The sequence below is a fragment of the Lepisosteus oculatus genome, chromosome 29 (genome assembly GCF_040954835.1).
Source record: "Lepisosteus oculatus isolate fLepOcu1 chromosome 29, fLepOcu1.hap2, whole genome shotgun sequence".
In the NCBI taxonomy this organism is placed as follows: Eukaryota; Metazoa; Chordata; class Actinopteri; order Semionotiformes; family Lepisosteidae; genus Lepisosteus; species Lepisosteus oculatus.
In genome coordinates this window covers 1805258-1832894 of record NC_090724.1, presented here as the reverse complement: position 1 = coordinate 1832894, position 27637 = coordinate 1805258, and the positions used below count along the sequence as shown (strand labels likewise).

Here is a 27637-nt window from a genome sequence, read left to right as displayed (position 1 = left end):
TTTGTTTTTGTTGTTTAGCTCTTTACCATAGTGGGAAATCTAGAAAGATGCAAATATGATTGGTTAGGGTCTGCCTGTACGAGACGGCAGTTATAATTCTTGATCTCCTTTGCATTTGCTTTTGTTTAAAGTAAAGTGTGTTGGAGTTCATTTTAAGAAGCAGGTACGGGCATTATGGTTATGGAATTCAATGTCTGTTCATATATGAAGTTAAGAGTTGAAGTACAAGAATCCTGAAATACTGTTGCTGGAAAGTGATTTATTGCTCAGTGCTGTCAACCAAGTCTGTTTTCATGATGCACAGTCAAGCCTGGTGGGGAGAGAGAGCTGATGGGGATTTTTACCTCAAACCAGGATCAACTGGTGATTTACCACTCGGCCAGTGAATCCCTGAGTCTGTAGATTTGGACCCAGGCTGATTGGATTAGAAATGAGTTAATGACTTGGGTTCCAGCAGCAGGTTCTGCAGAGTGAGCCCTACCCCTCTTTCTTCTTTCTTCCTACGGCCGTTACAGGTTCACAAGAAAAGTGATACGGAAAATAAAACGCTGCCGTATTCAAGGCAGTAATCTCTTTAGCGTCTCCGACTCGCTTCTTTGTAATTGAGCTGTCACAAGCCGCTAACAGGTCTTCCTTTGCTGACTCTGTGATGGCCCGAGCCCACATCAGGCTCACTCTGTGTAGCTGGTGCAGAGAGAGGGTGGATGGAATGGGCTTGGGGGCATATGTGGTCAAGAAAGGACTATTTTCTGGATTTCTTGAACGTCGCTCATTTTGATTTTACATTTGCTTATAGGAACATGGGGGAGGGCATGGCACCTGAAAGGAGAATATTTATCTGAGCAGAGACACCCGCTGGAACAGACAGAGGGTGTCAAGTGGATGGCGGAATGCACAGTCTCTGTGTGGATAAGGTGTGAAAAGATAAGGTGCAGGGAGATAGGGTGCCAGATGATTAGAAAAAGAAACCTAGGAAAAGTAGAAGAATGCCAAGACGAGGTGCAGATTTATGCTTCTTTAAATCTGTAACCATATGCAGTAGTCTGGCAAAACTCAAGCAGCGGTCTGTACGTTCGTGGCCTCACCTTCTGCCTGAAGCCAGCTAAGTGGCACGTGGGCACACTCTAGGGACGAGATCGGCAGTCTTTGCTCATAAGATTGTCACTTCTTTCAGGCACTGGAGTTGTTTTTCGGGTTTACTGTGGTAAACTTGACTTTTTTTTTTCAAGGAAATCAAGGATCACCCCTGTGGGCTCAATGAGACTAGAACATAAAGCTGGCATGTGAGAAGAGGCTATAATTCATTTAATTTGAGACTCTCTTCCAGGTGTCTGTTTCAGCATCACACCTGCATAGCCTCTTCCCTGCTCCCACAAGTCTTTGTGTACAGGCTTGCCGGCTTTTCTCAGCTGAAGTCTGACTAGTCTAGTCAGAAGCCCACCTTGGACCCCCATATTGAGACCCAGGGGTGTTGTATCACTCTGTAGTTGGAATATATGACCACAAAATGAAGCCAGCTGAGAACATGTGGACTCTCCTTGACTGATCCCAGATAAGATTGCCCTCCCACAGGGTCTCCGATAGGATTAACCTTCAGTCTCAAACCAGGTCTATGCACAGCGTCTCACTTTAAAGTATTAACCTCATTTGCATTTAACAGGTGTGCCGTGTGCCTACAGAATAATGCAATGGGTGTTCTTTCCAAAATATATTGATTTCCTTGTGTCTGATCTCTGCAGTTCCACACAGGTTCACAGCTCCCTGTGAAAAGGGAGTACTTCCACTTGAAGCTCATGTCATAAAAATAGCCTTTCAAACTTTTATATAATTTATTATTTAAATAAAACTCTGGTTTATTGTAAAATTTCCTTATTTTTTTTCCTGCCAGTTTTCCCTAAATGTGTAAATAAGTACCCTTAATTCTTATTTGTCATACTACAAGCAAAAAGTAAATGTCATTGTAGTCAACATGGTCTCCATATACATTAGAATCAAGTCATCACGTGAGATCTTAATTCCTATCTGATGTGCTGTATAAATCGTCAGTAAACAGCTGGTGAACTGCTATGCTTTCAAAAACAACGTCTTTGTGTTTGCTGTTTGGTTACAAATCTGTTTGGTTTCTTCCCTAGACAACATTAAATGCACAATTTATGTCAAAGTTCAAATTCTTACTACTACTACAGCTGCTACAAAGGTTATTAGCTTTAATGTTTTTTTTCTACTTATCTCGGCACATCTTCTTCATGTGTTTGCTCGGCAGAGCTAGCCGTCACTCACAAAGGGAATATTGCATTTTGCCCCTGTCTCAGTCTTGCGGAGATTTAATTTTAATGCAATAAAACTGTTTAATCTTTCCTCTCCATGGCGCAGGAATAATTTTGCGCTTCTTCCCCTGGTTGCCCAAATTAATAGCTTACATATTTATTGTTGGAGTTTCTGGTTAATGTGAGATAGAGGGATCAGTTGGGGGATGGCATTGTTTGGTTTGGGAAGTATTCTGTTGGTCGCGTAGCAACAGGCTCCTGGAAACGGGAGTGGACTGCGTTGTCCCTGGCAACCGTTGTTACTCAGCAAACAATGTGGGCCAGTACAAACAAGAGCCAAGACTGTGGAGCTCCTGTTTTTAATTGAACATCTGTATGTGTTTTTCTCTGATTAAATGCTGTTTAAGTTAGATTTCTCGGTGACGGACGTGCTCAAGTCCTGTTCGGGTTGTCTGATAGAAGTGGCAGGTATAAGTTTAGGTTACGAGGTAATGCATGACAAACTGAAACGGTTTTTCTTTTTTAAATTCCGGGACGCCTTGAGTAAAAATAAATCAATCATTCTTTTTCCTCTGTTCCTCTTTCCAGCGTGTTTTTCCGTTTCGAAACGATCGCCATTTGTTTTTTGTATTTTTAAGAGCTGTGTGGAAGCAGTAAGAATACCTGCACTGTCTGTCCTTGTTTGGGCTGTCGGCTTCTGGGCTGTTGTTGTCCTACCGGGCTCCCCAACAGCAAAACAAGGGGCGTCTGCAGGCCCGTGTTGCAGTCGGGGTTCGTTTGAGCTGTTCTGTGGCTCGACTCGTGCTGGGACTCCTCCTTTGTCCTGCTGGAGCAGCTGGTGTGCCTTTTAACCTTTACTGCGTGCTTGTGCCGGTGGATTTAGCATGGCTGTTAAGAAGACGTTTTTAGCGGCGGGGCCACTGAGGCTGAATGCTTTCTGTAAATCAGACTGTTTTTAAAGCGACATTTTTTTTTTGTATAATCCTGCAAGTACAAATGTTTTCTTTTAACTTTGGGATCAAAGCACCTAGACTTATTACTTCCTTGAATAACAAGCAGAAAAAAAGTCTTAAGCTAACTTAAGGGCTTGTTAAGCCATATTTTATAACTCATTCACACCCTGTGGTGAAAATTCCTTTCTCCTAAGGCTTGGAAATCAAGCATTGTTGTCTTCTTTAACATGAACGCTTTCAGATTTTTTTTTCTTTAATTAATTTTTTCTTTTTATATTGCATGTTCTGCTGGAATGTTGTTTTGCCTTTCTGCCGAGGGAAAGGGGCCTAGATTGAGTGAGCTCTAATCTTTTAATTTTCTCACAGACGCATGTTGGTTTTCAACCTCAGACGTGAAACACAAGGAAGAGAGAGTCTTCTGAATATCTCTTATGAAGCTGAGCAAAAGTCCATGCGATTCGCATGGGACTTGGCTAGTTAGCAAAAAATAAAAGGACTTAAGATTTACAGATCATTTGTGGATTTCTTAAGCTTCAGCTCCCCCAGTTTTGGACAGATTCTTACTGTATTTCAAGAGCTTTAACTCATATTGATTGGAGAGCCATTGGCAATACTGATCTGACCTTAAGTACCTGTTGGAAGGAGCAGCAACAGGCTGGCCATGAGACTGAAGATATTGGAACTCTCCCCCAAGACTCGTTGGAGATGTATTTTAAACTAGGAATGGCCTTTTGTGGTATGTCCTGCTATGTATGTCCTGCTATGTATGTCTTCCCTAGGAAGAATTCCTTCACTTGAGAGGTCTTAGAACTGTATTTAAAAGGGCAGAATTAAATTGCACTAACACTCTTAAGTTTTTTTTTACTTATTGCGTCTGTGAATAACAAAAAAAAAAAAGTCTTAAGCTTACTAGTGGCTTGTTAAGCCATATTTTATAATCTCTTGATATTTTTGCCTGTTCCGGATAAACTAGAAAGCTTCCCCAATACCACCACCCAGAGCTATCGTATCCATGTCGTGTTCCTGCGATCAAAATCACCACCACAGCTGCCCACCCCTTTGTGATTTTCTAAAAATCCTTTTCGGGCACTACAAAAATCAAAAGAAAGCACACCTGTCTCTGTGGTCAGTGTCTATCGATTTATACAAGTCTTTCAAAATCCCTGTTTGTTCTGCTGACGTAACCACTGCTTCTTTTGACTCACAAATACAGCCACGGGCTTGTCTGGAGCTGGAACCCTGCCCTGCGCCTAGAAACTAAGGCTGTTTCTCACGTCAAACCCTGAACCTCGTTCCACACAGACGTCCACCCCCTTCACTGCCTCCTGTTTGAGGAGAGAACAGTTAATTGATCAGTATGATCCCCCCTCAAGGCCATTCTTAATTTTAGAATTTTAACTATTCTAGCTGTTGGCACACCATCCTGTTCTATGTTCCAGAAATATTCATATTTTATCACGCATGCTTTTACATTTTTTAAATACATTATTAATGTACTGTGGTCATGTACTGGGCTAATGCTTTTGTCCAGATTGATTTACATTTGTTCTGCACGGCAATCTGAGTAGTTTAACTTGCTCATAGACACTAATGCTGTGCTCCATCTTTGAACCCAGAGTCGTGCAGTTAGATGACCAGAGCTCTACCCTCATGTCACTCGTGGACGTGTATAATATATTGTGTGTGTGTTTGTTAAATCCCCCCCCCCCCCTCCCATTGTGTTGTACTTGGAGCCTGAAGAAATACCATCTCATGGCACTTTGTGTGGCAGAGGTCTTCCACATTAAAATGAGTACCCAGCCCAAGTGCCGAATTACATCGTTTTGTCTCAGAGCTTCATCCAGGCTAGGTGGTAGGTACACCAGCCTTCAGTATTAGCATACGTGTTAGGCCCTGCATGATGCAGAAGGCTGTACCGACTAGACACAAGTGTGTCCATATCGGTGTAATACCTCTACTTCTTCATCGCATTTTCCCCACTTATGTGGAGTCTGCTTGTTTGCACCGATTTTTCCACTTCGTACGGTCTGCGGCGTCTCGGCAGGCCTCTTATATTCAAAGCAGAGTGTGTGCAGAATGATTTTAAATCACATGGTGGTACTAACCTGCAGTGACCTTAAACCATATCCCCATTCCAAGTGTGTGCTGAAAGTTATGTACAAGTCATTCCAGATATGGCTTAGATAATGAATTCTGAACGATAAGATATTGACGTGTTGCACCGTTTTGAAAGGCCGTGTGTGATAAGAACTCGTTAATGACTAGCTTTTGTGTGATCGGCTAAGAGACCGAGGCTCATCCGTTGCTCTTCAGGGCCCTGGAGATGGAGTTTGGATTCCCCTGACTCCCAGTTTAGCTCTCTCTGCTCTGCCGCGCTGTCTGCTTGCTTTTCTTTAAAAAGAAGAGGAAGGAGGGAGCTGGTGATGGAAGGGGTGGGAGGGAGGCAGGGAAATAAGAGGGGGGCCGAGTGGGGGCCGGAGGGGGGGGGGTGGTCACCATGGAGCCCTCTCCATAGCAACCACCAAACGTTTACAAAGCATTCAGGAATTTCCTCATATCAGCTGGATTATTGGAACCCCTCCGGAGAACGTTTTCATTTAAAACAAACATTAACATTGGAGATTGTCAGGAGCGGGGAGGAGAAAAGATCTCTGCTGTACGTAAAGTAAAGTTGCAAGGAAGAAGAGAGTTGAAAAGCATGGTGCTCTCTCTCCTCTTCTCACAGGCTTGCTCTTTTTTCTCTCTGTGTCCTTTTTTTCTTTTTCCTGTGCTGCCCCGTGACCTTGTCCAGTAGTAAGTGCTGCTTGCATTGCTTGAAGCTGGTAAGATTAGGCATTTCCCTGCTCTTCCTTTCTTTTCGGAGCTTTAACTGATCTACCAGACATAAAACCGATTCTGAGTAGTTCTTCCCTGTCACTAGCAAAACTCCTACCAGTCAGCTTCTGACAGGTATATTTTTCAACCCACTGCATTTAAGTTCTGTTTGGGTTTCATTAGAGGATTCTAAGTAAAGAGAACAGCACAGAACCTTGTTTAATTCAATTCCTAATCTCTTATCAAAGTGAGTGACTAACTTGCATGAATTAAAGATTTTACGGTATTTTTCTTTTTTCAATTTTCTGTTTTTCCTGCTTTGTATTTAGCATTTATTTAGCTACTTATCATACAAAATCCAGAAATGCTTTTATTAATCAGGGGCATGAAGAGTATTGGGACTTTTAAGGTTTTTAAGTCTATTTTTGTAACCTGACATGGCTGGATTAAAAAAATATTTGAACAACCTCAACCTAGGTGGTTAATGAATGACTCTCCGATTTAATAACGCGATTAGCCCATAGGAGGTAATGGCCTGTAATAAAGGCGAAGGAATCAGTTAAAAAATTCAAGCTGAAGATCTTGGTTGTAATCAAAGACATCTGAGGTAATTGAAGGCTTTTAAACTTGAAAGGCTTTTACAAGCAAGTCATATGTCTCAGGTTTCAGTTTTTAGAAGAATTGCAATGATGGTAAGATATGGTACTCTAGTTAGGTTCCACTGACTTCCAAAAGCTGCACGAAATGGTCATTAGATCATTTAAAAGAGTGTTTTCTGGGGGGTTTTAGGAGGAAACAGATTGAAGTGATGTCTAGAAATTGCATAATGGCTGTGAAAATGAGCATTAATTCATCTAGCTGGGGGCAGGTATAAAAGAATCTGATTCTCCATGGGGAAAGAGGGAAGGGCTTCTCCTCATTCTTAGAATTTTCCATGTGGGTCTAATCCATATTCAGAATTTATTAAATTCATTTTTTAAGCAAATTTAAAATCCCTTGGTCGCTCATTTTGAACTCTTTTGTTGGAATCTGAATCGGCACAGCGGCGATGCTCTAACTCTCTCCCCCCACCCTTCCGGTTCCTTCCAGGGTCTAGTATGCAGAATTCCGAGGGCGGATCCGACTCGGCGGCCACTGTTGCTCTGAGAACTTCCACATCGGCCCAGGCCCCCGTTGTGCAGCCGGTCCCGGCCTCCCAGCAGGTACTGTGTGGAACCCGGCCCGGGAGATCACCGCTGATCCAGAGCACTCAGTGGCACTTACTGCTGATCAGTAATAAGTGCCACTCCGTAGTGTACTGCTTATAGTAGTAAGGTCTGCCCCTTGCTCAGCAGGTCGGGCACCTGCTGCTGATCGGATCCTTACTGTTGTAAGGTCTGCACCTTGCTCAGCAAGCAGGGCACTTACCGAACCTTATTAAAAACATGGAGTGTGCCTTTTTTTTATGTTTTGCTGACATTAAGGCATATATTTGACGGAATCGGCATGCAATTGAAAATACAGGAAAAAAGTCTGTTACTAGCAATACGTTCTATAAATACCTGCAGCTCCTAAAATCTAAGTGGAAATCCTGATCTTTCCAGTGATATAGCGGATGTGAACCCTCTGAAGATGAACCGCTAACAATGTGCATTGGACTGTTTCAGAGTTTGTGCCTGCGTGCTGAAATTGGGGACATCTGGTTCAACTGGTGGCAGTTTCGGGTTGGAATTTTATCATGAGGGATGAATTAGAGCCGTGTCTGTATGTTTTCTTTGGCTAGTACATTGTACTTGCTTTGGCACCTCAACTTCCACTTGTGATTTAGAAAAGCCAGGCGTGAAAGTAACTAGTTAGCTTCTGATGACATTGCACACAGGTTTGCAAATGTTCCTCTAGCAGTGTTTGCTTTTTGCTTTTTTTTTTGTTAACATTTGCTTGTAAGGCAAACGCATAAGTAATTGCATGTTGTTTTTGGATGAGAAAATAAAGCCTGTGATCGCTCACAAAACAATAGGATTGAGCTGAAGCCAGAATTCTCTGGGTGTACAGATGGATGAAGCCATCACTTGGCATCTGATGTGTTTTAGTTTGGAATTTTTTCGGCGGGGTCGGTGTGACTACTGTGTCACCGACTAAGCCTTGGATGGGTGCCTGCAGGCTTGCAGTGACGTTCTACACGTGGCACTGAAACTGCAGCGTGGGGCTTTGTAGCGTGTGACGTTAATATAGTAACAGGGTTGGAGGCATCAGTATAGGCAGCCTCATTCTCCACATGAGCGGGATAACAGGATTCACAGCTCTGAGCCAAAACAAGAAAACGAGCAATTACAAATTGGGTGGGTATATAGCAAAATCATTGTGGAAATAAAACAAACTTCCCTTTTTTCCCATAATTGTGGAACAAATTGATTTGGCGTTGGATGAATGGAGTTGAAGTTGATTAAAATTGCCCGGTGGTCCAGTGATTAAGGTAATGGTCTGCACTCCAGGTTCCTCATTCAAGCATCCACTTTGACACAATGTTACTCTGAGCAAATTACTGAGCTTCTCTCTACTCTTCTTCAGATGACACTGTCAGAAGAGGTTCTAAGTAGTCAAGCACCAGCTTCCCTCATTCTTTTCGGAGAGAAGCATCTCTTAAGTGACAAGTAATTACCATTATGTGCCAGGGTTATGCATTGTCCAGAATTTAATGGATAACTTTTTTGCTCTAGCTCAGTTTTCTTTACTGCGTCCAACTCCCAGCCTTTTGGAATCTCCAGAATCCCCTCTGTCAGCCAGCCAGGGTTGTGACGCCCTGCCTGTTTTCTCCACAGAGGGTGCTGGTGCAGGCCACGGGCTCAGCCCAGAAGGGAGGACAGGTGCAGCAGCTTTCTGTACCCAGAGTGCAGCAGGTCCCACAGCAGGTGAGGCAGCAGTGCCGTGCATCTCACTCGCACCCTGTGCTTCTCAACAACAAGGAGTTTAGTAGAGCAATCTGTAGGGGCAGTATTGGAGGGAGGAGTTAGCCATGGCCCTGGAGAGCTCCAGATTACTTTGAAGTTCTTGCGGAAAACAAGCTCTGATGTTACATTTGCATAACTAGCTGAGCATCATCTTGACCTTTAGTTTTGAGTGAAGACTTCTAAATGCTGCATTGGTGGTGCTCTCCAGAGCACAGGGTTCAATTTATTAAGATAGGTGGGTAAGCCACATTGACCATGGCTTCCATTGCACTTCATGGCTTCGTTCCTCATCCTTAAGTATGGCAGCGATTTTCAGCACTATAAACCAAGTAAAGAATAATTAAGTAAACTACTGGATGGATGCCCTGCAACGTAATGGGTTAGAGCAGACAATGCTACTTGTGTCAGTACTAGGAGTTACATGTGTCGTTGGGGAGATATTGTGTGTAATTAACTGTCCGATTGCTCCAATGGTCATGCAAAACATTTGCTATACCCATAACTACATTAAAATATCGCCATAGATTAAATCCTCTCCTTCTTTTTCTTTCACTTCAACTTCCCAAATTTACTGAATTTGGAAAATTGCATAAAAGATGCCGCTGCTTTGTGGTTATAAATGCTAAAGTATCCTTGTGTCACTGTTGTCCTGTTCAAGAAAACATAACACAGACATGCAAACGTGCACCTCTACAAGCTGCTTGGCAGCACAAATCTGCAAATCCGTCAATTTCTGAAAGTTTCTTGGAAATCTGAGATTTTGAGATTTGGTTTAACGAGAAGCTGCTGAGTATTGATGAAGTCTTGGGAACAGAATGGCATATTTCAGGGACAGGATAGACTTTGACTTTGACTCTTGATTTATAAGAGCTGATTTCACACTTGGGATTGGGCGCACTTCCACTTTAACTGTGGAGAATGGCAATTTGGGAAGATTAACTATTTTTGAGAGTCTTTTCTGTATTGTACCAAACTAGCATGGTATCCCAGAGAAAGATTATAAAGTGGAGCGTGGCTTTTGCAGGATTTTGTTATTATAACCATAAACACTATTAAACAAACATAGGTATTCATGTGTTATGTGTCATATGTACGAGAATTGCTCTGTTGAGATAGTAACTGCATTTGACACCTAATTATACCTACGTGCCAAGTTAAACAGCTGTTTGGAGTGGTGGTGAAACTTGTGGGCTTCAGTTATGGATGGTTATGAGTTAAGATCTGCAGGTGAAACACTGCTATTATACTCTTGATCAAGGCACTTCACTCTGATTTCTATACTAAAACGCTGAGCTGCATAAATGTGTGTGATGGGTCAGGATCCTGGATGCTGAAGTCTGGACATACTGAAGTTTGGTGTGGATCTGGATTGTCCAGCGAGTAGGACAGTAATCGATTGTGGAATAGACGAATAGGTTCACTACTTCTGCTGCAGTCAGAGACAACACAGAAGGTAGTCTGGAAATGTGTCTGAGAAGGATGCATGACGTTTTTATAAAAAAAATTCACATGTGGGTCAAGCCTGGATCAAATATCACCGCCAGATTCTTCAATCTAGATTGAAAGTCTAGTGCCAATCCTCAGATATGTTCCCTGCATTGGCTTTAGCTAGTTAATGGGAGGGGAAGAGACGTTTGACTTCAGCCTTGTTGCACTTTAAATGAAGGAAATTGAGTCATTCAGGATTTCCAGAGATGCAATTAGAGAGTGACGAACCAGCTACTTCAGTGTCAGGTTTAGTATGGACGTAGATTTCAGTGTCATCGGTATAGAAGAGATCATTCCAACCATGTGATTTTCATAGCAAAATTCCTAGCCAACCAAGTGGGAACATGTAAATGCTGGGTCCAGTATTGGGTCCTGAGGAACACCAAGCGCAATGAACTGAGAACACGGTGTCAGTGATCAGTGAAGTACGAGCAGTGTCGTAAAGTCCAAACAGTCTCAAGAAGATATCACGATTAATAGTGTCAGTAAGAAATGCCAGAAGAAGATTGTTAATAACTTTAGCAAGTTACTTACGATAACTTGTTACTAAGTCACTGTGGATAAAAGGTTCAGCCAAATCCTTTCATATTCTGTCTTGTCACTTTCAATTGCGAGGGACTACGGAAGCTGCAAGGTTTTGCGACGCTCATATCTTAGCTTCAGGAATCTGCATTTTTATTGGCCACTACAAAGCTTTTGCAGACATTTACATGCTGCACAGGGCTCTTAACGGGAAGTCTGACATCTGGCTAGATCAATCTTGAAAAGAGATGTACATCTCAAGGGTTCTTTCCTAGGTAAGTAAATGAATCTGAAGTTAAAAATGTATTAATTTGGCTGTCGCTTTCCACTTCAGCGTGGTCTTGTTCTTTCACGTGTCTGACCTGTTTGGCAATCCTGCATGCCTTTTCATTGGGAAATATTGCTCAAGATAGCCTGCAGTATTTTTTTTTTGTCAGTTGTTATTAGTAGAGGGTCAGGACAAGAAAGCTAGCCAAGGCAATAAACAACAAAAATACACAGTCTGAACAAAAAACAGCCTTTTATCTTTCCCAGGTTTCTTAGAAAGGGCATTTCAAAAGAATCCAACTTTCCCTTTTCAAGAATTAAACCTCCAGCCTCTATCAGTCATTTGCATGATGTCAGTTGAAGCCTTATCATCTCTGTCTTTTCTCAGTTTGCACTTCTAGTGGAAGGGGTGTGAAAGCCACTATTGTTATTTATTGATTCATTTATAGAGGGTGATCATTTAAGATTGTTCTGAATTAGTTTAAGACCCTGTAAAACCAGTGTCAATCAAGTCAGTATTTCTGCCTTTAATCTCAGTGCAGCGCAGGAATGTTTTTTAATTCAGCACCCACTGGTTAAATGTCTTACGCTTACAGAAAGCTTTGAATACACATGTAAAGACAGCATTTAGTATGCCTGTGCAGAATGCAGAATGGTGAAAGATTTTGTAACTTATGCAGCAAGATTCCTTAAATATCTGCGAGAATGAAAACATGAATACCTGCTGTGCTCATGAATCCCGCCTATTGGCGTGTGACATCACACTCCCCACGTGTCACTTCCTGCACCTCCCCTCACCTGATGCAGGAGCCGCAAAAACACGGCCTGCGTTAGATAGGCTCAACTGCAGTCTCTCCCATTTCCAAAAAAAGACGAGTCGTGTGAATTGGGGTGGGTTCTGCAAAACCACAGCCAATCGCCCTCTACATCAGCTGTTCTCAGCTGCTGAGAAAGAAAGGCAACGGAGAACTAAAAAGGGCATCGAATAGAAAATGAAAATTTAGCAGGTGGTTAAGAATTTGGGAGGATCAGGAAGTCGCAGACGCAGGGGTGCTCCAGAACCTGGACTGAGAACCACAGTTCTGCACGTTCATTTTTAGGTTTTCATTTCTATGTACATCTTTACACCCTGGATCTAGGTTTTTATTGATATTTCAATGTGTCTGCACAATGGCTGCAAGAGCAGTGCCACAGTCCACCTCTGACATCAGTTTTCTGCTCTCTGACACCTCTCTATGATTGAGGGAGGTGGGGCCTGCGTGTCAGAGAACCAGCCAGATGCAAGACCCCCCTGCAGGAGAAACCGCGTCCAGTGGCATAAACCTGATGGTGCTGCAAGCCTTCTTGAAGGTCCTCCTAATAATAATGTCATTGTAATTTCATAATAATATACATCCATGATCGGAGAGCCGTTCATCACTTGTGAAGTGTAGTGGCAGTCGGGAACCTATTCCAGAACAGCGGGTGGTTAGCGGGACCGCTCCCTGCCAGGCAGACCAATTACCCAGCCTGCCTTGTGCCCCTGGATGATGGGAGGAAACGGGAGCACCTGGCAAAAGCCCATGCAGGTATAGGGAGTACATGCAAACTCCATACAGAAGGGTGTACTGTAGTGGAGAGTCAAACCCAGGACCCAAGTGACCCAATACTCCAGATCTAACCACCATCCTTGCTCATTTTAATGTGGAATAAAACTCTGAAGCTATATGCTCTTTAAGTGTACCTCAACTCAGTGGCCTGCAGAGCGTCAATGGTGAAAAACAAACCAAAAGACATTTAAAAATGAGAACAGGAGGCATTTCTTTATGCCAAGGGTTGTGGGTGTGTGGAGCACGCTACTTAGCAATGTTGGGTAGCTGATACCCTTGCTTCTTTGAAGAAACAGCTCGATGAGATCCTTGGATCTCTTTACTTGAAACCTAATGAGATTTGTAAGTAACTTTAAGTGCCAAAAGGCCTCTCCTCATTTGAAGCCTTTCTTATTTACCCAGGTTTAATTTTGTGCAAGAATTTCCATCTGGCACACGTCACCAAATGAGAACCTACAGCCATGTGAGCAGGCTGTTTTAGTCCAACTAAACCATTGTACTTATCTAGACCAGCACAGCTGTGTGAACAGTTTTCAAACAGGAGTTACAGGGATCCTCGGAAACACATGGAACCTGCTGTCACAGTGCCAGCTGTTACCGGCAGCGGTTTTGCTTTCAATTCTAAATTAGTGATATCATTATTTATAACGCTGAAGTGTTACACAAAGTCTCAATCATAAGCGTGTTGGATTTTTTTGTTTAAATTTGGGGGTTCTTAAGGAGTGGCTCTTGAAAATGAGCCCCTGGTCAGAGATGTTTGGAAACCCCAAGTCGAAACAGCATTTTTGGACTGAGCCGGGATTAAAACGCGTTTCGCTTGACTGAACCGATTTCATTACACTCGCGGACTGGAGTGACTCAAGATATCTCGCAAAAACATTCCTTAGCATGACTGAGGCTCAAATAAAGCCTGTGGGAAATACAGCTATGACTCTTTAACAGCAACCAGTTAACTTTTGTGCAGTAATATTATTTCCCTGCTGTGCTGCTTGAACTCTCTTGTCAACTGATGGAAGCTCACCTCGCTTGTTGTATCGTGTAGAACTGTGATTGCTCTGATCAGCAATTTACATTGCATTGTGATTAACTGAATAGAGTTAATTAAGATAGTTTTGTTCTCAGTGGGTGTCCTTGTGGAGTTACCTTCTACAGAATCCGCAGCACCGCAATGATGCAGGGTGTATGAGAATGAGTGTTTGACACAAGTGATGAAGGAACTCCCAAGGGCAGTGAGGAAGTGATATAATGATAGTTCTTATGTAACAGAGGTTTGCAGAGCAGAAAGTCTTTTGTTAGTTATGCTTCAGGTTTAGAAACATATTAATAAAATCATAGTATTTTAGGCTTTAATGACAGACAAAAAATACCACACCATTTTTAACCAGTGTTGGAGAGCCCGGTGCACAATCTTCTCATTATTAACATACCAAGATAGACAGGGATATTTTTGTGACTAGGCTGTGAGCCTGTTTCCTATGCTGTTTATTATGTACCAGCCCTAACTTGCTACAGGCAGTAACCTACTCGATAAGGCACAATTTTAAACATCACACCTTAGGGTCTATTATGGCATGCAGAACCCAACTGTCTTTGTTCCAGAACAGCTCTGAATTTATTAAAGCTTATAGAAGCCTCATCTGAACTGTTTTGTTTCTTAGATGTTTTCTACACTCTTTACTGTTCTTCTCCACTCTGAAGTGCCAGGCTGAAATATCAGTCTTTCAGCAAAACAAAGAAAATCTGTTTGACAGAATAAAGGGGCAAATCGGTTTGTTTATTGCTCTTCTGGCAGATGTGTGCTTCTCCAAGACACGGCTCCGTGTCACCTGATTAGGAATAAAACTCCTGCAGTTTTTTTTTCTTCTTACACTATGACAAACCTTTCTTTGAAGCCCTACAGGCAAGACAAGATTGAAGTCAATAGGATTCTGATCATTTTTCTTGTGTTGCTTCTGAGGTGTTATGGACTAATAAGTCTAGTGGGAATTGTTTTCACTGGCAATTTAGCATCAGCTACTGACCAGCACACCTGCTGCCTTGCTTGGGACTAGATTCTCTCTGCGCATGCCAATGTTTTTCTTTTTGTCTTTTCTGTCTTTCCAATAGGTACAGCAGGTGCAGCATGTGTACCCCTCACAGGTCCAGTATGTAGAAGGTGGAGAGGCTGTCTACACCAATGGAACCATGTAAGGGCCAAGCTCTGCTCTCCCTCTGCCTGGCAGTTCTCCCACTGCACCATGTCCCCTTCACAGATCATGTCATGGCGCTCAAGGCCTGGCGTTGATTACCAGAGGCATTAAACGCTCAGCGACACAGCATTGTCCTTCCTCCGGTGGGACCTGGGCTCCTGGAGAGGAGCTGGACAGGGCAGCCGTTTTCATGATTCATTGCACATGGCTCATTTGCAGTACATCTTAATGCAGTTCACAGCAATGCAAACCGCAAAGCTGCTCACTTCGTTACAGTATGGAGGGAACTCTGTTTTGTTTTCCACACAAGTGATACCTTCTTGTTTCATAAAATTGCAGAGATCTGTCATTGAAAGCTGTGGCATTATTGAGTTCTTCTGAAATAATTCTGCCCCAGTGGTATAAAGGTTAGCATGACCATTTGCTGTGGGCCCTGTGTACTCATTTTTGTGGTGGGTGTTTTGCCACAATTGGATTGTCTCTTTGTAAAGGATGTCAGAAAACACTAGGCACAAAGATGAGTGTGTCTCCCAACACCTCTGCAGCTGTCTGCATGGCCTGAAGCAGGTGGTTGACATACAGAGCATGCCCATGGAGACCATGTGCAGGGAAAGCTGAACAATATAATTGTTTTTGCGAGTTGCTCTGGTATTTTATTTTGTATTCTGTTTAATTCAAAATTGGTTTTATTGAAACTTCCAGAATGAAGATATTGTTTCTGTAGGACACAGGTGATAATGGGTGGTATCCCTAGAAAGGGTTTTTCTAGGAACTTTTGAAGGGATTGAACATTTAGTGCCTATGAGTTTATTGGCTATGCATCTTTCCATGCCCTTCTCTCTGTATAATAGACAATTATCAGTCTCAGGCACACTGCAGTAAACCCTCTAGTGCATTCCTTAGCATTGCTTGGGTTGTCCAGAGAAACATCAGGTATCCTGTAAGGATGGAATTTGATAGGGTCTTATAGGAACTGGTTTCTATAGAAGGGCCCTAACTGGGTTGCTATGGAAACATAGGACACAAGATTATTAGTCACGGAGTCCAGTGGTTACCATGGGGATCCCCTTATTTGACAGTGGCTTCCTGTGATGGAGACTAGGATAGAATATTATGAGATGTAACCTAGGTGGTAAGGTGGGATGGCAAGACGTTAATTAATGTTAGTAATGAGCATTATTTTAATCATTTAGGTCTATGCAAGTTGATGTATAGTTGGAGGAATATTGAATTAGCCACTGCTCTGCCACCATATTCTCTTCAGATTGTGATTTTTCATTTTCTTCTCATCAGTTAGCTGCTAATTAGTTCGTAATTAATAGTTAATTAAAATACCTTTGTATGGAGTGATAGAAATAGGAGAGTCTTTACACTGGACAGAAGAATAAATCTTTAAAGGGGATGTAGATGGAGCACTCTGGACAGTCCCTTAGGTCCAGACTTTTACTTAAAAAAATATGATTCAGCACATAAAAGTAAAAGATGTTTTTTCTCAACACAAGGCTCAATGCAAACTATTGCTTTTGAGTAACTGAACTGCAGATTCTAGATCTGCACCCTGAGACATTAACTGGGTCTCTTTGAAATCTGTATTTCCATAGCCTATTATACCCCTGTCCAGTATAGCTGTCTGCGAATACTGCGGATCTTGGAATACTCAATTGTTAATGGGTATGTTCTCTCTGTGAGAGTTACAGCCACGAAGACTTTCCATGTCTTGAAAATGGTTCTGTATGCGCTGCCAAGTTATCTTAGGTGTTTTACAGGGCTCAGTGTGTTCCACAGATTTCTCCGTTATGATTTCTGGTTGGATCATCTGCTGTTTCGCATGGTAGCCTGACTGTCCCAGCTTGAACGCCTTGAAAGAGAGGAAGTGGTGTGGGGGACGCTTTTGTGTGCCACACCATCACTGATCCACAGCGTGGGATAGAGTTGCAGCCCCAGCCCCCACCCACAACCTTCCTGTGAACAAAATTAAAGTCATAGACGCCTGTATGTTTTATGGAGTATTTAGTGTGTGAGTTAGTGTGCCTTAGTGGGTATGATAAGGAACTGACATGTGTTGAAGTCACTGGACCTGCCTTTCCTCTCTTTTCCAGCCGCACCGCCTACTCCTATAACCCAGAGGCTCAGCTGTACAGCCAGGGTAGCGGGGGGACCTATTTTGACTCGCAAGCTGGGGGCGCCCAGGTCACCACCGTGGTGTCCTCGGCCAGCGGCGTGCCCCCGCACGGCATGGTGGGTATCGCCATGGACGTGGGCGGCAGCCAGATCCTCTCCAGCGGCGGCGCCTACCTCATCCACGGGGCGGGCATGGAGGGCAGCCGGCACCACGCCTCGCACGCCTCCCGCTCCTCCTCTGCCATGGTACGACCCGCCTCGCAGGCCCCGGGCCTCAGGGACCACCCGGGCCAGTCGCACGCGAGTGTGAGCGGGCCAGTCGCACGCGAGTGTGAGCGGGCCAGTCGCACGCGAGTGTGAGCGGGCCAGTCGCACGCGAGTGCAGGTTTAGAAACCGTGCGATGCCATCGGGTCGCCTCCGGTGACCACAGCATGAGAGTCTGATACCCAGGTTTTGTCTTGTACAACGTGAGGTCAGGGAGTCCGGTTTCGCATTTGGTTTTTTGCCCCTTGATGGGTTGGCATATAATTCCATTAAAGTAGTTCAGGTGGGTAGCTGCGTCAGCGTGCGTAGGCTGAAAAGAGAAGAAAGAAAACGCAACGTTTCGACACCCGAAGAAGGCTCCACAGCTGGAACGTTGCACTTTCTTTCTTCCCTATATAATTTCGTTGTTTAGATTTGGTGCAAAATGCCTACATTGGAATTTCTGAATACTCTTTATGATTACATGCAAAAATGCTGAACGGTAATTACTGTATTTTTAAATAAGTAATGCAATAATGGTCACTTGTTCTAAGGTGTTTAAGAACAATTTTAAAACTTAAATTATTATTCTACAGCATGTAGCCTTCTGATCTGAGACACTCGGCTTTCTGTACAATTCATTTATCTTTGCCAAGATCAGATATTGATCTGTAGTATAGCTTAACAGCACACTTGCATTATCATAAGCTTAGAAATCACATACTGTTCCAGATGTATTTATTGGCAGCCGGTACCTTTAATTTGTTAATTCACTAGAACACATCAGCTAACACTTGGCCTGTGTTCGTTCATTAGACCTAGAAGAGCTATAGATGATATAATAATGTATTTTTCCTACCATTCAGACCATAGCCTTGTTTCAGAAAGGATGCCAGTGCTTACATCTGTAACTCTAAGTTTGCAAAGGCTGGAAATTCTGACCTGTCTGCAAACTGCACAGCTGGGTGGAGTGGCTATGTTATAAAGAGAATGACTGCCCAGAGTTCAGCAGTGTCCCAGAAGATGATGGCATTAATCAAACTGCTTTAAATAATTCAATTCAACCTTATTAAATAGTTTTTTCACAGCCACTTAGGCTTTCCCTAAAACAAAACAAGAGCCTGTGGTCTCTGTACCATTGGGCAGTATGCCTTAAGGATGTGCAAGGCTTGGAGACCTGCCTGAAGCTTGGCTGGGGGATGTTTTTTTGCTCTAGTCTTTTTGATTATTCTGGGTGAAACTGGGGGAGGCTGATGTGGGGCACCTGCTGTTGACATTGCTGAACAGCCCGTGAAAACTAAAGTTTTAAGTGACTCCTGTCCCACTTCGTTCAAGGGGTACTGTATGTGAGCGTGGGTCTGGGCTGTTCCATTTTTCTCGACACTTAAATGACTTCTTAACTAAATTAAACCGCTTCCTAGCATCCTGAACAGACAATGGACTGAGCCTAAATAGGCTGTTGTTTTAGAATTGGCATTTAGTGTTGATTTTGATCAAACCTTCTCCTCGCTGCTTGTGGCTGTAAAGGAAACAGGATGCCCACATTTAGTAACCGCACTGGAAATTGCAAACTCATTCCCATTGAACGCGTTGTAACCTGTTATCCTTTTTTTTCTGGAGTGCATTAGCATAAATTAGTGTAGTAGACAAGGAAGGCCTTCACTCAGCAACTTAACCCTATGAGTACCCTCATTTGCATGCCCTTTGTCCAAGCAGTGATTCATTCAGCCACAACATTGACCGAGTTTAATGAAAATAGAGAATCTGGCTGCAGCTAACAGTCTTATTTCCCCTCTGTTTTTGTTTTTCCCCCCTTTTCTTTCTCTCTGTCTCTTTTTTATGTTCTGGCATGCTTTTTTTCCCCTTAGCTTGAAATGGCGATTGAAAACCTCCAAAAGTCTGAAGGGATTGCATCTCACAAAAGCAGCCTGCTCAACAGCCATGTAAGTTAACCAGGAACTTTGTTAAAAGCAGAACAAAAAAAACAAAACACCCCAAACACAGCCTTTTGTCTCAACATTTCTGCCCATCTTGTGCCACCTCCCTTCCCGAGCGTAGCAGTGGAAACCTGCTTCTGTCTTTAGGGTGTTCATGATTGGCCAACCTCTTTTCCCATGGTTCATTGAGCTGCTGCAGGGCTGCCTGACCTGCTTGCTTCAGCCGTCTCTGGAATGGAGCCCCGCATGCTTTCGCCACTTCTTTGAGGGCAGCACCGCTTACATTGACAGTGCAGGATCCTTTATTTTTGTTTTGAAAGCTATACTCTGCCCTGCCACAGCTATTCAGAATGCTAAAGCCTGTATGTAACTGCAACTGTAAGTATTATCAATTTTATTCTCTTCTCAATCTGTAATGTGCTAAGTGCTATAAAGGTTAAGTGTTGTATATAGGAGGAAACCCAGCTTATCCTCCACTCATGTGCAGCCCCCACCTGGGGGGGGCCACAACACTCATTCTACACCAGCAGCCCCACTCCACAGCAGGTCAGGGGAAGGAACGGTGTTTCCAGTTGAATTATGGGGGAAGTGTTGGTAGGCCACATTGCGTACGTCCGAAGTGTAATTTTGCCCTGGCACCAGGGTTAACACTCTTCCTGCACCATCAGGTCTTGAATGACCAATTCATAGGGGAGGCTTGATTAAGAAGTGCAGGTAAACATACTGTTCTTGTTGCGCTTAAGAAATTTGAAGATTACCCTTTGATATACAGTACATATTCTTTTATTCTTTATTTCTCCTATATTATATACGCACAGTCTTATGTGACAATTACTGATTTGTGATGAATTAGTCTTCAGTGATGAGGGTTAATAAATGTTGTGGGATTATACAGCTAGCCACCCAGGACCCTGGCTTCTTTCAGGGAACAGCCGGATGAGATCTTTGGCTCAATTAGCTCCTAAATTCCAAGCAGGTTAGAGGGGCCGAATGACATTCTCTTGTGTATAACGGCTCTAATGTGATTTAAGGTGTGGGTGGGCACAACCTTAATTGATAGCACTTTCTGCACAGAGATGGGTAGTCTCCTTTGTTCTTTTTTGTTCTTTAATACAGCACAATCCCCTTTACTGCTGGATGTCGGTCATCTATCAATTCTGTAATGTGCCATCTGTGATTTTTCTTTCGTGATCCTAACACAGGCCCTCATGTGCACTGCATGAGGCCTGAGACGTGTCCCTAAGTACATTCCAGCTCAGAGCTGAAGTGGGGCTTTTAAAAATTAATTCTCCAGTGGGAAGTTCTACTCCTAATATTGTGCAAATTTAAGAAACGCCTGATGTTTTGGAAATTGTCAGTGGGATTAAAAGGCAGGGATATTTAACACAAGAGCCTTGTTTTGAGTGAGATCTTGTTTTTCTAGAGTAAACCTGTAAAGAGGGCTCTGCTAATCTGTTCTCACCTGACTAGTTTGTGCAGTTCACCTTTACACAGGTACACCTTTATGCGGTCTCTGTTATTTTGATTTTGACTAGTGTTTTTGGTGCTTGGGCCTTTCTTCTTGTCTCCATTTTGGATTAACATGAACCACACTGTCAGCCACTTCAGAAAAGTCAACTTTAAAGCGACTTCAAAAGACGCTAACATACTATATACCAGATGTACCACTTTCTCGGTGGATTAAAAAAAAACCACCACTCAAGGATAAACTACTCTTCCAGACAAAACCGTTTTCCCAATTAATTTTTCCATCAGCACTTAACGAGCATGACACACTGATGCTGGGCGGAAGGAATGAAAAGGGACATGCAGAACACAGGCTGGCTAAAGCAACAAATCAATTAAATGGCAGAGAGACAACAATCTGTATTTTCACTCTTGTCCCGTAATCGGGTCACACCTGGAGCTGATGTGCATCTACTGCAGAAGGTAAAAGCATTAAAAAAAAATTAAAACGGCTTCAGAGGATGAGGCGTCAGGTGATCTTTCTGTGGGATATTTTAATACAAATAGAATCTACACAAGGAATTGCCACTTAAGAGTCACACATTCTTGTGTCCAGTGAAAAGCTGCAGCTGTTCTGCTACAGACTGGTCCAGGTGACAAATGGACTTCTGATATCTTCCACTTCCTCTTTCTCTTTCCAGGATTACAGGTTTTACAAAAGCTTGCCCTCCTTCCCCAGAACTACTGAGCTGTGTCCCAGTCTTTCAACACCTAAATTTTGCTTTTGGTTGGGTTCTCCAACGCAAATGCTCTTTTATTGAAAGAGATCTTGAAAGGTGTTGTTTGAGTTTCAGCAAAATCATCCGTGTTAGCTATGAAACTCTGGCACAGCTACAGCCCTACGGCATATTCAGTCTGGGGGAATAAAGGAGAAGTTGCTTCAGCAACTAAAAATAAGGGGGAACTTTAGGAGGAGCATATTGGACACATAACACTGGTTATACCAGCAGCCATATCACCCTGCAACTCACAACTGGCAACCCACTGAAACTAAGCAGGTGTGAGCCTGGTCAGTATCTGGATGGGAGACCTCCTGGGAAAAACTAAGGTTGCTGCTGGAAGAGCTGTTAGTGGGGCCAGCAGGGGGCGCTCACCCTGCAGTCTATGTGGATCCTAATGCCCCATTATAGTGATGGGGACCCTATACTGTAAACAGGTGCCGTCCTTCGGATGAGACGTAAAACCGAGGTCCTGATTCTCTGTGGTCATTTAAAATTCCAGGGCGTTTCTCGAGAAGATTAGGGATGTTGCACTGGTGTCCTGCTCACATTTTCCATTGGCCCTTACCAATCATGGCCTCCTAATAATCCCCATCTCTGAACTGGCTTCATCACTGTTCTCCTCCCCACTAATAGCTGGGGTGTGGGGCGTGTACTGGCGACTATGGCTGCCGTCGCATCATCCAGGTGGGGATGTAAAGTGCTTTGATTGGAGTGTCCAGAAAAGCACTATCTAAGTGTAAGCAATTATTGTTAATTACATCGTAGTGTTCGGTAGGAGGTGCTATCCTACAATCCCCTTACTGGGGCATTAATGTGGAAATTATAGTCCAAATGAAAGAGCTCCACCTACTGGTTCAATAGGACCACTTACAACAGTAACCTGGCACTTACACAGTTAATCTTTCACTTACACAGTCATCCATTTAGCATTTTTCTAACCACCTTATCCAATACAGAGTTGTGGGGGGGCTGGGGCCTATCCCAGCAAGCAACAGGCACAAGAAAGGATACACCCTGGACAGGACACCAGTCCACCATAGGGCCACACAGACGAACGCCACACCATAGCCAGTTTTATCAGAATCCAATTAACCCACCGTTATGTCTTCGGATTCTGGGTAAACTTAAGCACCTGCAGGAAACCCACGCAAGCATGAGGGGAATGTATGAACTCCATGCAGGTGGCGCCCCAGGTCTGGAGTTGAACCCAGGACAGCATTGCTAACCACTGTGCTGTCTTAAACAATCATGATACTTTAATAAATAAGGGATTTAAGCTTCCACAGTATGTCCCGTCTTGAACCATCCCCTTGATGTCATTGTTGAAAATACCGATGCTCAAGTGCAGCACTGGTTAGGTTTCCTACATAAGCAGGTGACCTTTAACATTGAGATGACAGTTCACAATTTTCTCAGTCATTAATTAATATCCCTTCCAGAGATTTTACAGTGAAAATCCACACAGGAAATGGTTCAGTCTGCTTCCTGAGTGCCTTTGTCAGTGCAGGCCATGCATCACCAGCCCAGGCTTCCTATCGACAGAGATCATTCCTGCCACCAAGCCTGTGCTCGGTCACAGCTGACTGATAAACGACATTCATTTCCCCCTTTCTGTTTTCAGCTGCAGTGGCTCCTAGACAACTACGAGACTGCGGAGGGAGTCAGCTTGCCTCGCAGCTCCTTGTACAATCACTACCTGCGGCACTGCCAGGAGCAGAAACTGGACCCGGTCAACGCTGCTTCCTTCGGCAAGCTCATCCGCTCCGTCTTCATGGGGCTCAGGACCCGGCGGCTTGGCACCAGGTCAGAACCCTTCCAGCAGCTCTGCTTAGCCCAGTTCTGGTTGTATCCAAGGTCTGGAGGTCCTGGTACAGGAGAGCTGCAGCCCCCACTGGAACGTAGCGAGAGCTTTCGCACAGTTAGTGAGTTAGGGAAGCCATTGGAAATATCTACAGCATTAGCCAAGGACCTCCAACCCTGCATCTGCTCAGCCCACAGTCCAGCGGGTTTTGTAGGCCGATAAATAATCCCCAGTTTCTAAAGGACGTGCATCAATTCCTTCCATTTAATCGTGGCCAGTTCAACAGGTGGTTGTTATTTAGAGATTGTTTACGACTAAAAACATGAAAACCGATACAAATAAACACTCAAAAAAAGAAAGTAACGTGGAAAGTAAGTCCTCACCATGTGGGAGTCAGCCTTTTAGCACTCCTGTCTTGCAATTAAAGAGAAGTGTGCAGACTGTACCTACATTTGCATGTTTAAAGTAATTGACAGGATGCTTTTGTTATTCTGACTGACAAGAATTCCTTCCATGTTAAAATCGGACCCTTGACGCGGAGATCATACAACTGCATGATGTGTGACAAAACGAGCACAAAATGGAGCAGACACCAATACTTGTATGGATGGTATTTTGCCCTGTGCTTTCTGCAGAGCCAGACTCGGGTGACTGTGCTTATAAAAGTCAATATTTATACCATGGGCAAAAAGTGCGTAGGAATATCATAGTTCCAGTCTTTTTGAGATTGGATTGACTGTTAGTGCTGCTGCTTTTTTATGGCATCCTGTGTTCAGTTCGGGGTGGAGTCTCCACGTTCTCCCCATTTTTGTGTGGGTTTTCTCCAGGTTTTCAGGTTTCGTCCCACTTTCTAATGCTAGCTGATTGTGTGTGTGGGCTACATTGCCCATTCCATCAGCAGGAGGAGCTGCTTAGTGTAACTCTTGCTCAGCCTGCCCATCTTGTGTCGCCAGCCCAAGTGCGTTGGAATGAGGTTCTGGTAAAGAAGCAGACTTCTTCTGTGTGAGAATGCTTTTGTTTTAATCTAGCATTGCTGCAAGATTTCGAAAAGAAAGTTCCTCGGTACACTGTGTTTTGTCCACAGTCTATCGCCTCAACAAACGCTGCTTTTTTTTTAGATCCTGTGTAGTTCAGCTCTCCAGGTTCCATCGAGAGTGTCCAGTTACATTCATTTTCTGCCTTGTCGGACGCACCGCTGGCATTGTGATAGCAAAAGCGCGACATGTTCACTCAATACTGCATTACCTGTTCTGAGGCAGTCTTCTTGGGGGTTCTCTCTCTCGCTCTCTCAGGGGGAACTCAAAGTATCACTACTATGGAATTCGTCTGAAGCCCGACTCCCCCCTGAACCGCTTGCAGGAAGACTCCCAGTATATGGCCATGAGGCAGCAGCCTGTGCACCAGAAACAGAGGTTAGTCCCAGATCCTGCCCGTTTAGGGTCCATTTGCCCATAGTAAATTTATTCATTTTAATTAATTTAATTACTATGAGCAGTCTTTGTGCTTCTTGGGCTTCTGTGCAAGTCCAGAATTCTTGCTTAGCCTTGCGGTGCTTTTCTCTGTGACAGTCGACAAGGGGCGTTAGATGAATGCAACAGTGAATTGGAGAGAGATTAGATCTGTGTGTACCGTACCACTTTCAGTATTGCCTCAGGTATTCTTCTCAAGTAATGTTTGCTTTATTTTTTCAGTTTATGGCAATGGAAAGACTTCACAGCAGTGATAAGGGGTTGGCACTGATATCACTGTGCCTATGGAACAGTTATATAAATCTGTAAAGTCCTGTGTGGCAAACTGTTGCAGGAGATGCTGTAGGAAATAAGAGATTGCTGAATGCTTTAAACTGATACCTGCTTCAAGAAAGACCCTTCACTGGTCTTTCTTGAATTTCAATAAGACTTTTTTCAATAAAAAGTCATATAAATTGGTATACATAAGGTGATGATGTCCCTTATTTTACCTGTCGAACAAATTCACAGTGGGCTGTGGAAGAACTCGGTACACGCCACTGCCTCTGTGTTGTCTTGTGTGCGTTCATCTCGCAGCAGCTGGTGGCGCCGACGATGGAGGCTCAGTGATTGAGGGACTGAGACACAGGGCTTGTCAGCAGCGGGCTAGATCTCTGCTCTACCCCAGGCTCTCCTGCTGTCCTGCACTAGTTCCTGCAGTCCGTCCTTCATGTGAAAACCAAAACCGAGTTTTCGGTCAACTCTGAGTACAGCTGCCAGGTTGCTGCTCGGCCCCTAGTCTTTTTAAGTCACACTGCTACATGGCTCATTATTGCCATTCTTCTGCTTCCATAGGTTTAAGCCCCTGCAAAAAGTGGATGGCATGGGTGACAGCTTAGCAGGCGGAGCCCAGCATTCGACTGCAACCCCAGAACAGTCAGTGGCAGCTCAGAGTCAGCATCACCAGCAGTTTATTGGTAAGAAAGTGCATCAGTAAGACTCCACTTGCACAGCTGTTTGAAGCATGATGGGCTCAAAAAGCAGACTCTTGCACGCCAGCCAGCACCAGGTACTGGATGTGCACATCTGCCTTGTTTTGACTACATTTGCAGACATAGGCTTCATTATTAAATTAATTTGCCTTGTCTGCTTTATCAGTACAATTTATAAAAGAGTTTGCACTACATGAAGTGCAAATCAGACAGCTATGCAAAGGGGTCTGATTTCCATGTCTAAATTATTCTGTTCAATGTGCCGTTGGTTGAATAACAAGAGTATGCTACTGCAATAGCCAAGGTAGTTAGAGATCAGGGTGACACCACCGCTCCCAGTGCAGGGTTTACAATAACACCTCTTTGTTGTTTAGTATAAAGTGGGATTGCCAATTAATTTTCTTTTACACGCTCAAAGTCTGGCATTGCAGATGTTAAGCTAGGGGGAGCAATGGAGGAAGGCAGCCCTCCGATACTCCAACCTGTCTTGGCTATTTGTGCGAGATCCCTTCCAGTCTGCAGGAGATTGGAGGAGCAGCTGCAAGGTGCCACATGGTGCCACAAGCTGAATCAGCGTTATCATTTAGATGCGCACTGGTAAACTACAGGTACCAACAGTGCTTTGGGTCTAGTATAATAAACGGGTCTAGACATTTGCATTCTTGAACCATGTCTTAATACTCACTACTTCCTACGCCCCCAAGCAGTTGTGTAAATTCTGTGTGGTTCTGATGCATCACCATTCCCTGTTGGTTCATGTCCTGCGTGTTGTGATATTAAGAATTCAAGGATCTACATGGTGGGCAGCCTAGTGTTTGTTGCAAGCACCCTGGGAGCTCTTTAAACCTCGAAAGCTTGAAAGTTAATTGTGCTGTTTTCTTGAGCTTAATGGCCCAGGGAAGATGGTGGTTAGGCAGAAACTCCTAGCACCATCACAAAAGGAATTAAAACTCCAAGCTTCAAGTTGGTGAAAAGGCTCAAATAAGTTAAAAACAAGTCTGAAGGTACTCATAATGGTGCCTGTTTTGTTCCATAGTGCTGAAGTGGTTTTAGAATTTTGTGTTCTGATTCTTGAAGCAGATACTTGAAAAAGTCTTAAATTTTCTGTCGGTTATTACTTATTAGAGATCTGTTAAATTGGGCTAATTACTATAATTTGTATAAACAGCTTGTTTTGGGTCGGGGCTATGATTGGCAGAACAGTACTGGGATGACATTGACAAATATGACACAAAATAAGCTTTATCTCATGTATGTACTTGAACTAAGCCTCCAGTGAAAACAACTGTTTTTACTTGACTTGTAAAAACACTCCTATTGTTTTGGAGAGCCTGGACTTTTTTTGATGTCAGAAATAGTGCTGATTGGAGATTGAAATATGAACCAATGTAGTTAATTATTATTTGGGGGGAAAAAACCTGTGTTGTGCACAGAGTAGGTAATGATTGGCAATCACATATTAAGTGGTCCCAATTTATAATGTCCACAGATTTCGTGCAAGATGTCAATGTCAACCAGGATCATTTAAACGGGTAATGAGAGGCACAGAAATCTAAAATAGACAATTACATTGATTGGATCCCATTTTGAGTAAAAGTCATTGAGGCAGAGTAAATCAAGACTACAGCTAATAGGATCAGGACACAAGGGGATGATCAAGCGGTTTTAATCAGTGACTACAGCAGAGCCACACAAAAAAATAAGGTAGCCACTGTAGTATTTAAATATTATTGCAATAGATAAACTCCAATATAGGAAATCAAGGCTTCTAGACCTGCAGTGAGTGACTGGCAGTCTTGTAAGGAATTTCAATTAAAAAATCAGGATGAGAATTGCCTGAGGGCGAAGGT

At 43.5% G+C, this 27637-nt stretch overlaps 1 protein-coding gene across 13 annotated transcripts in view; it reads left to right on the top strand.

The window, feature by feature from the left end:
• rfx2 (regulatory factor X, 2 (influences HLA class II expression)) overlaps positions 1–27637 on the top strand; it is a 59901-nt gene that overhangs the window by 16751 nt on the left and 15513 nt on the right. For 8 of the 13 annotated variants that reach the window (XR_001480600.2, XR_011184026.1, XR_001480598.2 and 5 more), the window contains exons 2-9: positions 7124–7236; positions 8833–8922; positions 14934–15013; positions 17116–17383; positions 19250–19324; positions 23168–23349; positions 24640–24759; positions 25651–25772. Coding sequence is in view for 10 of the 13 variants with exons in the window: in XM_015365440.2 (XP_015220926.1) it covers positions 7132–7236; positions 8833–8922; positions 14934–15013; positions 17116–17383; positions 19250–19324; positions 23168–23349; positions 24640–24759; positions 25651–25772 (1042 nt within the window). In the remaining 3 variants the exon portion in view is untranslated. Of the gene's footprint in view, positions 1–586; positions 915–2620; positions 2641–2667; positions 2756–7123; positions 7237–8832; positions 8923–14933; positions 15014–17115; positions 17384–19249; positions 19325–23167; positions 23350–24639; positions 24760–25650; positions 25773–27637 lie in introns of those variants that run through there. The other 5 variants (XM_015365447.2, XM_015365446.2, XM_015365445.2 and 2 more) reach the window with 5 other exon arrangements.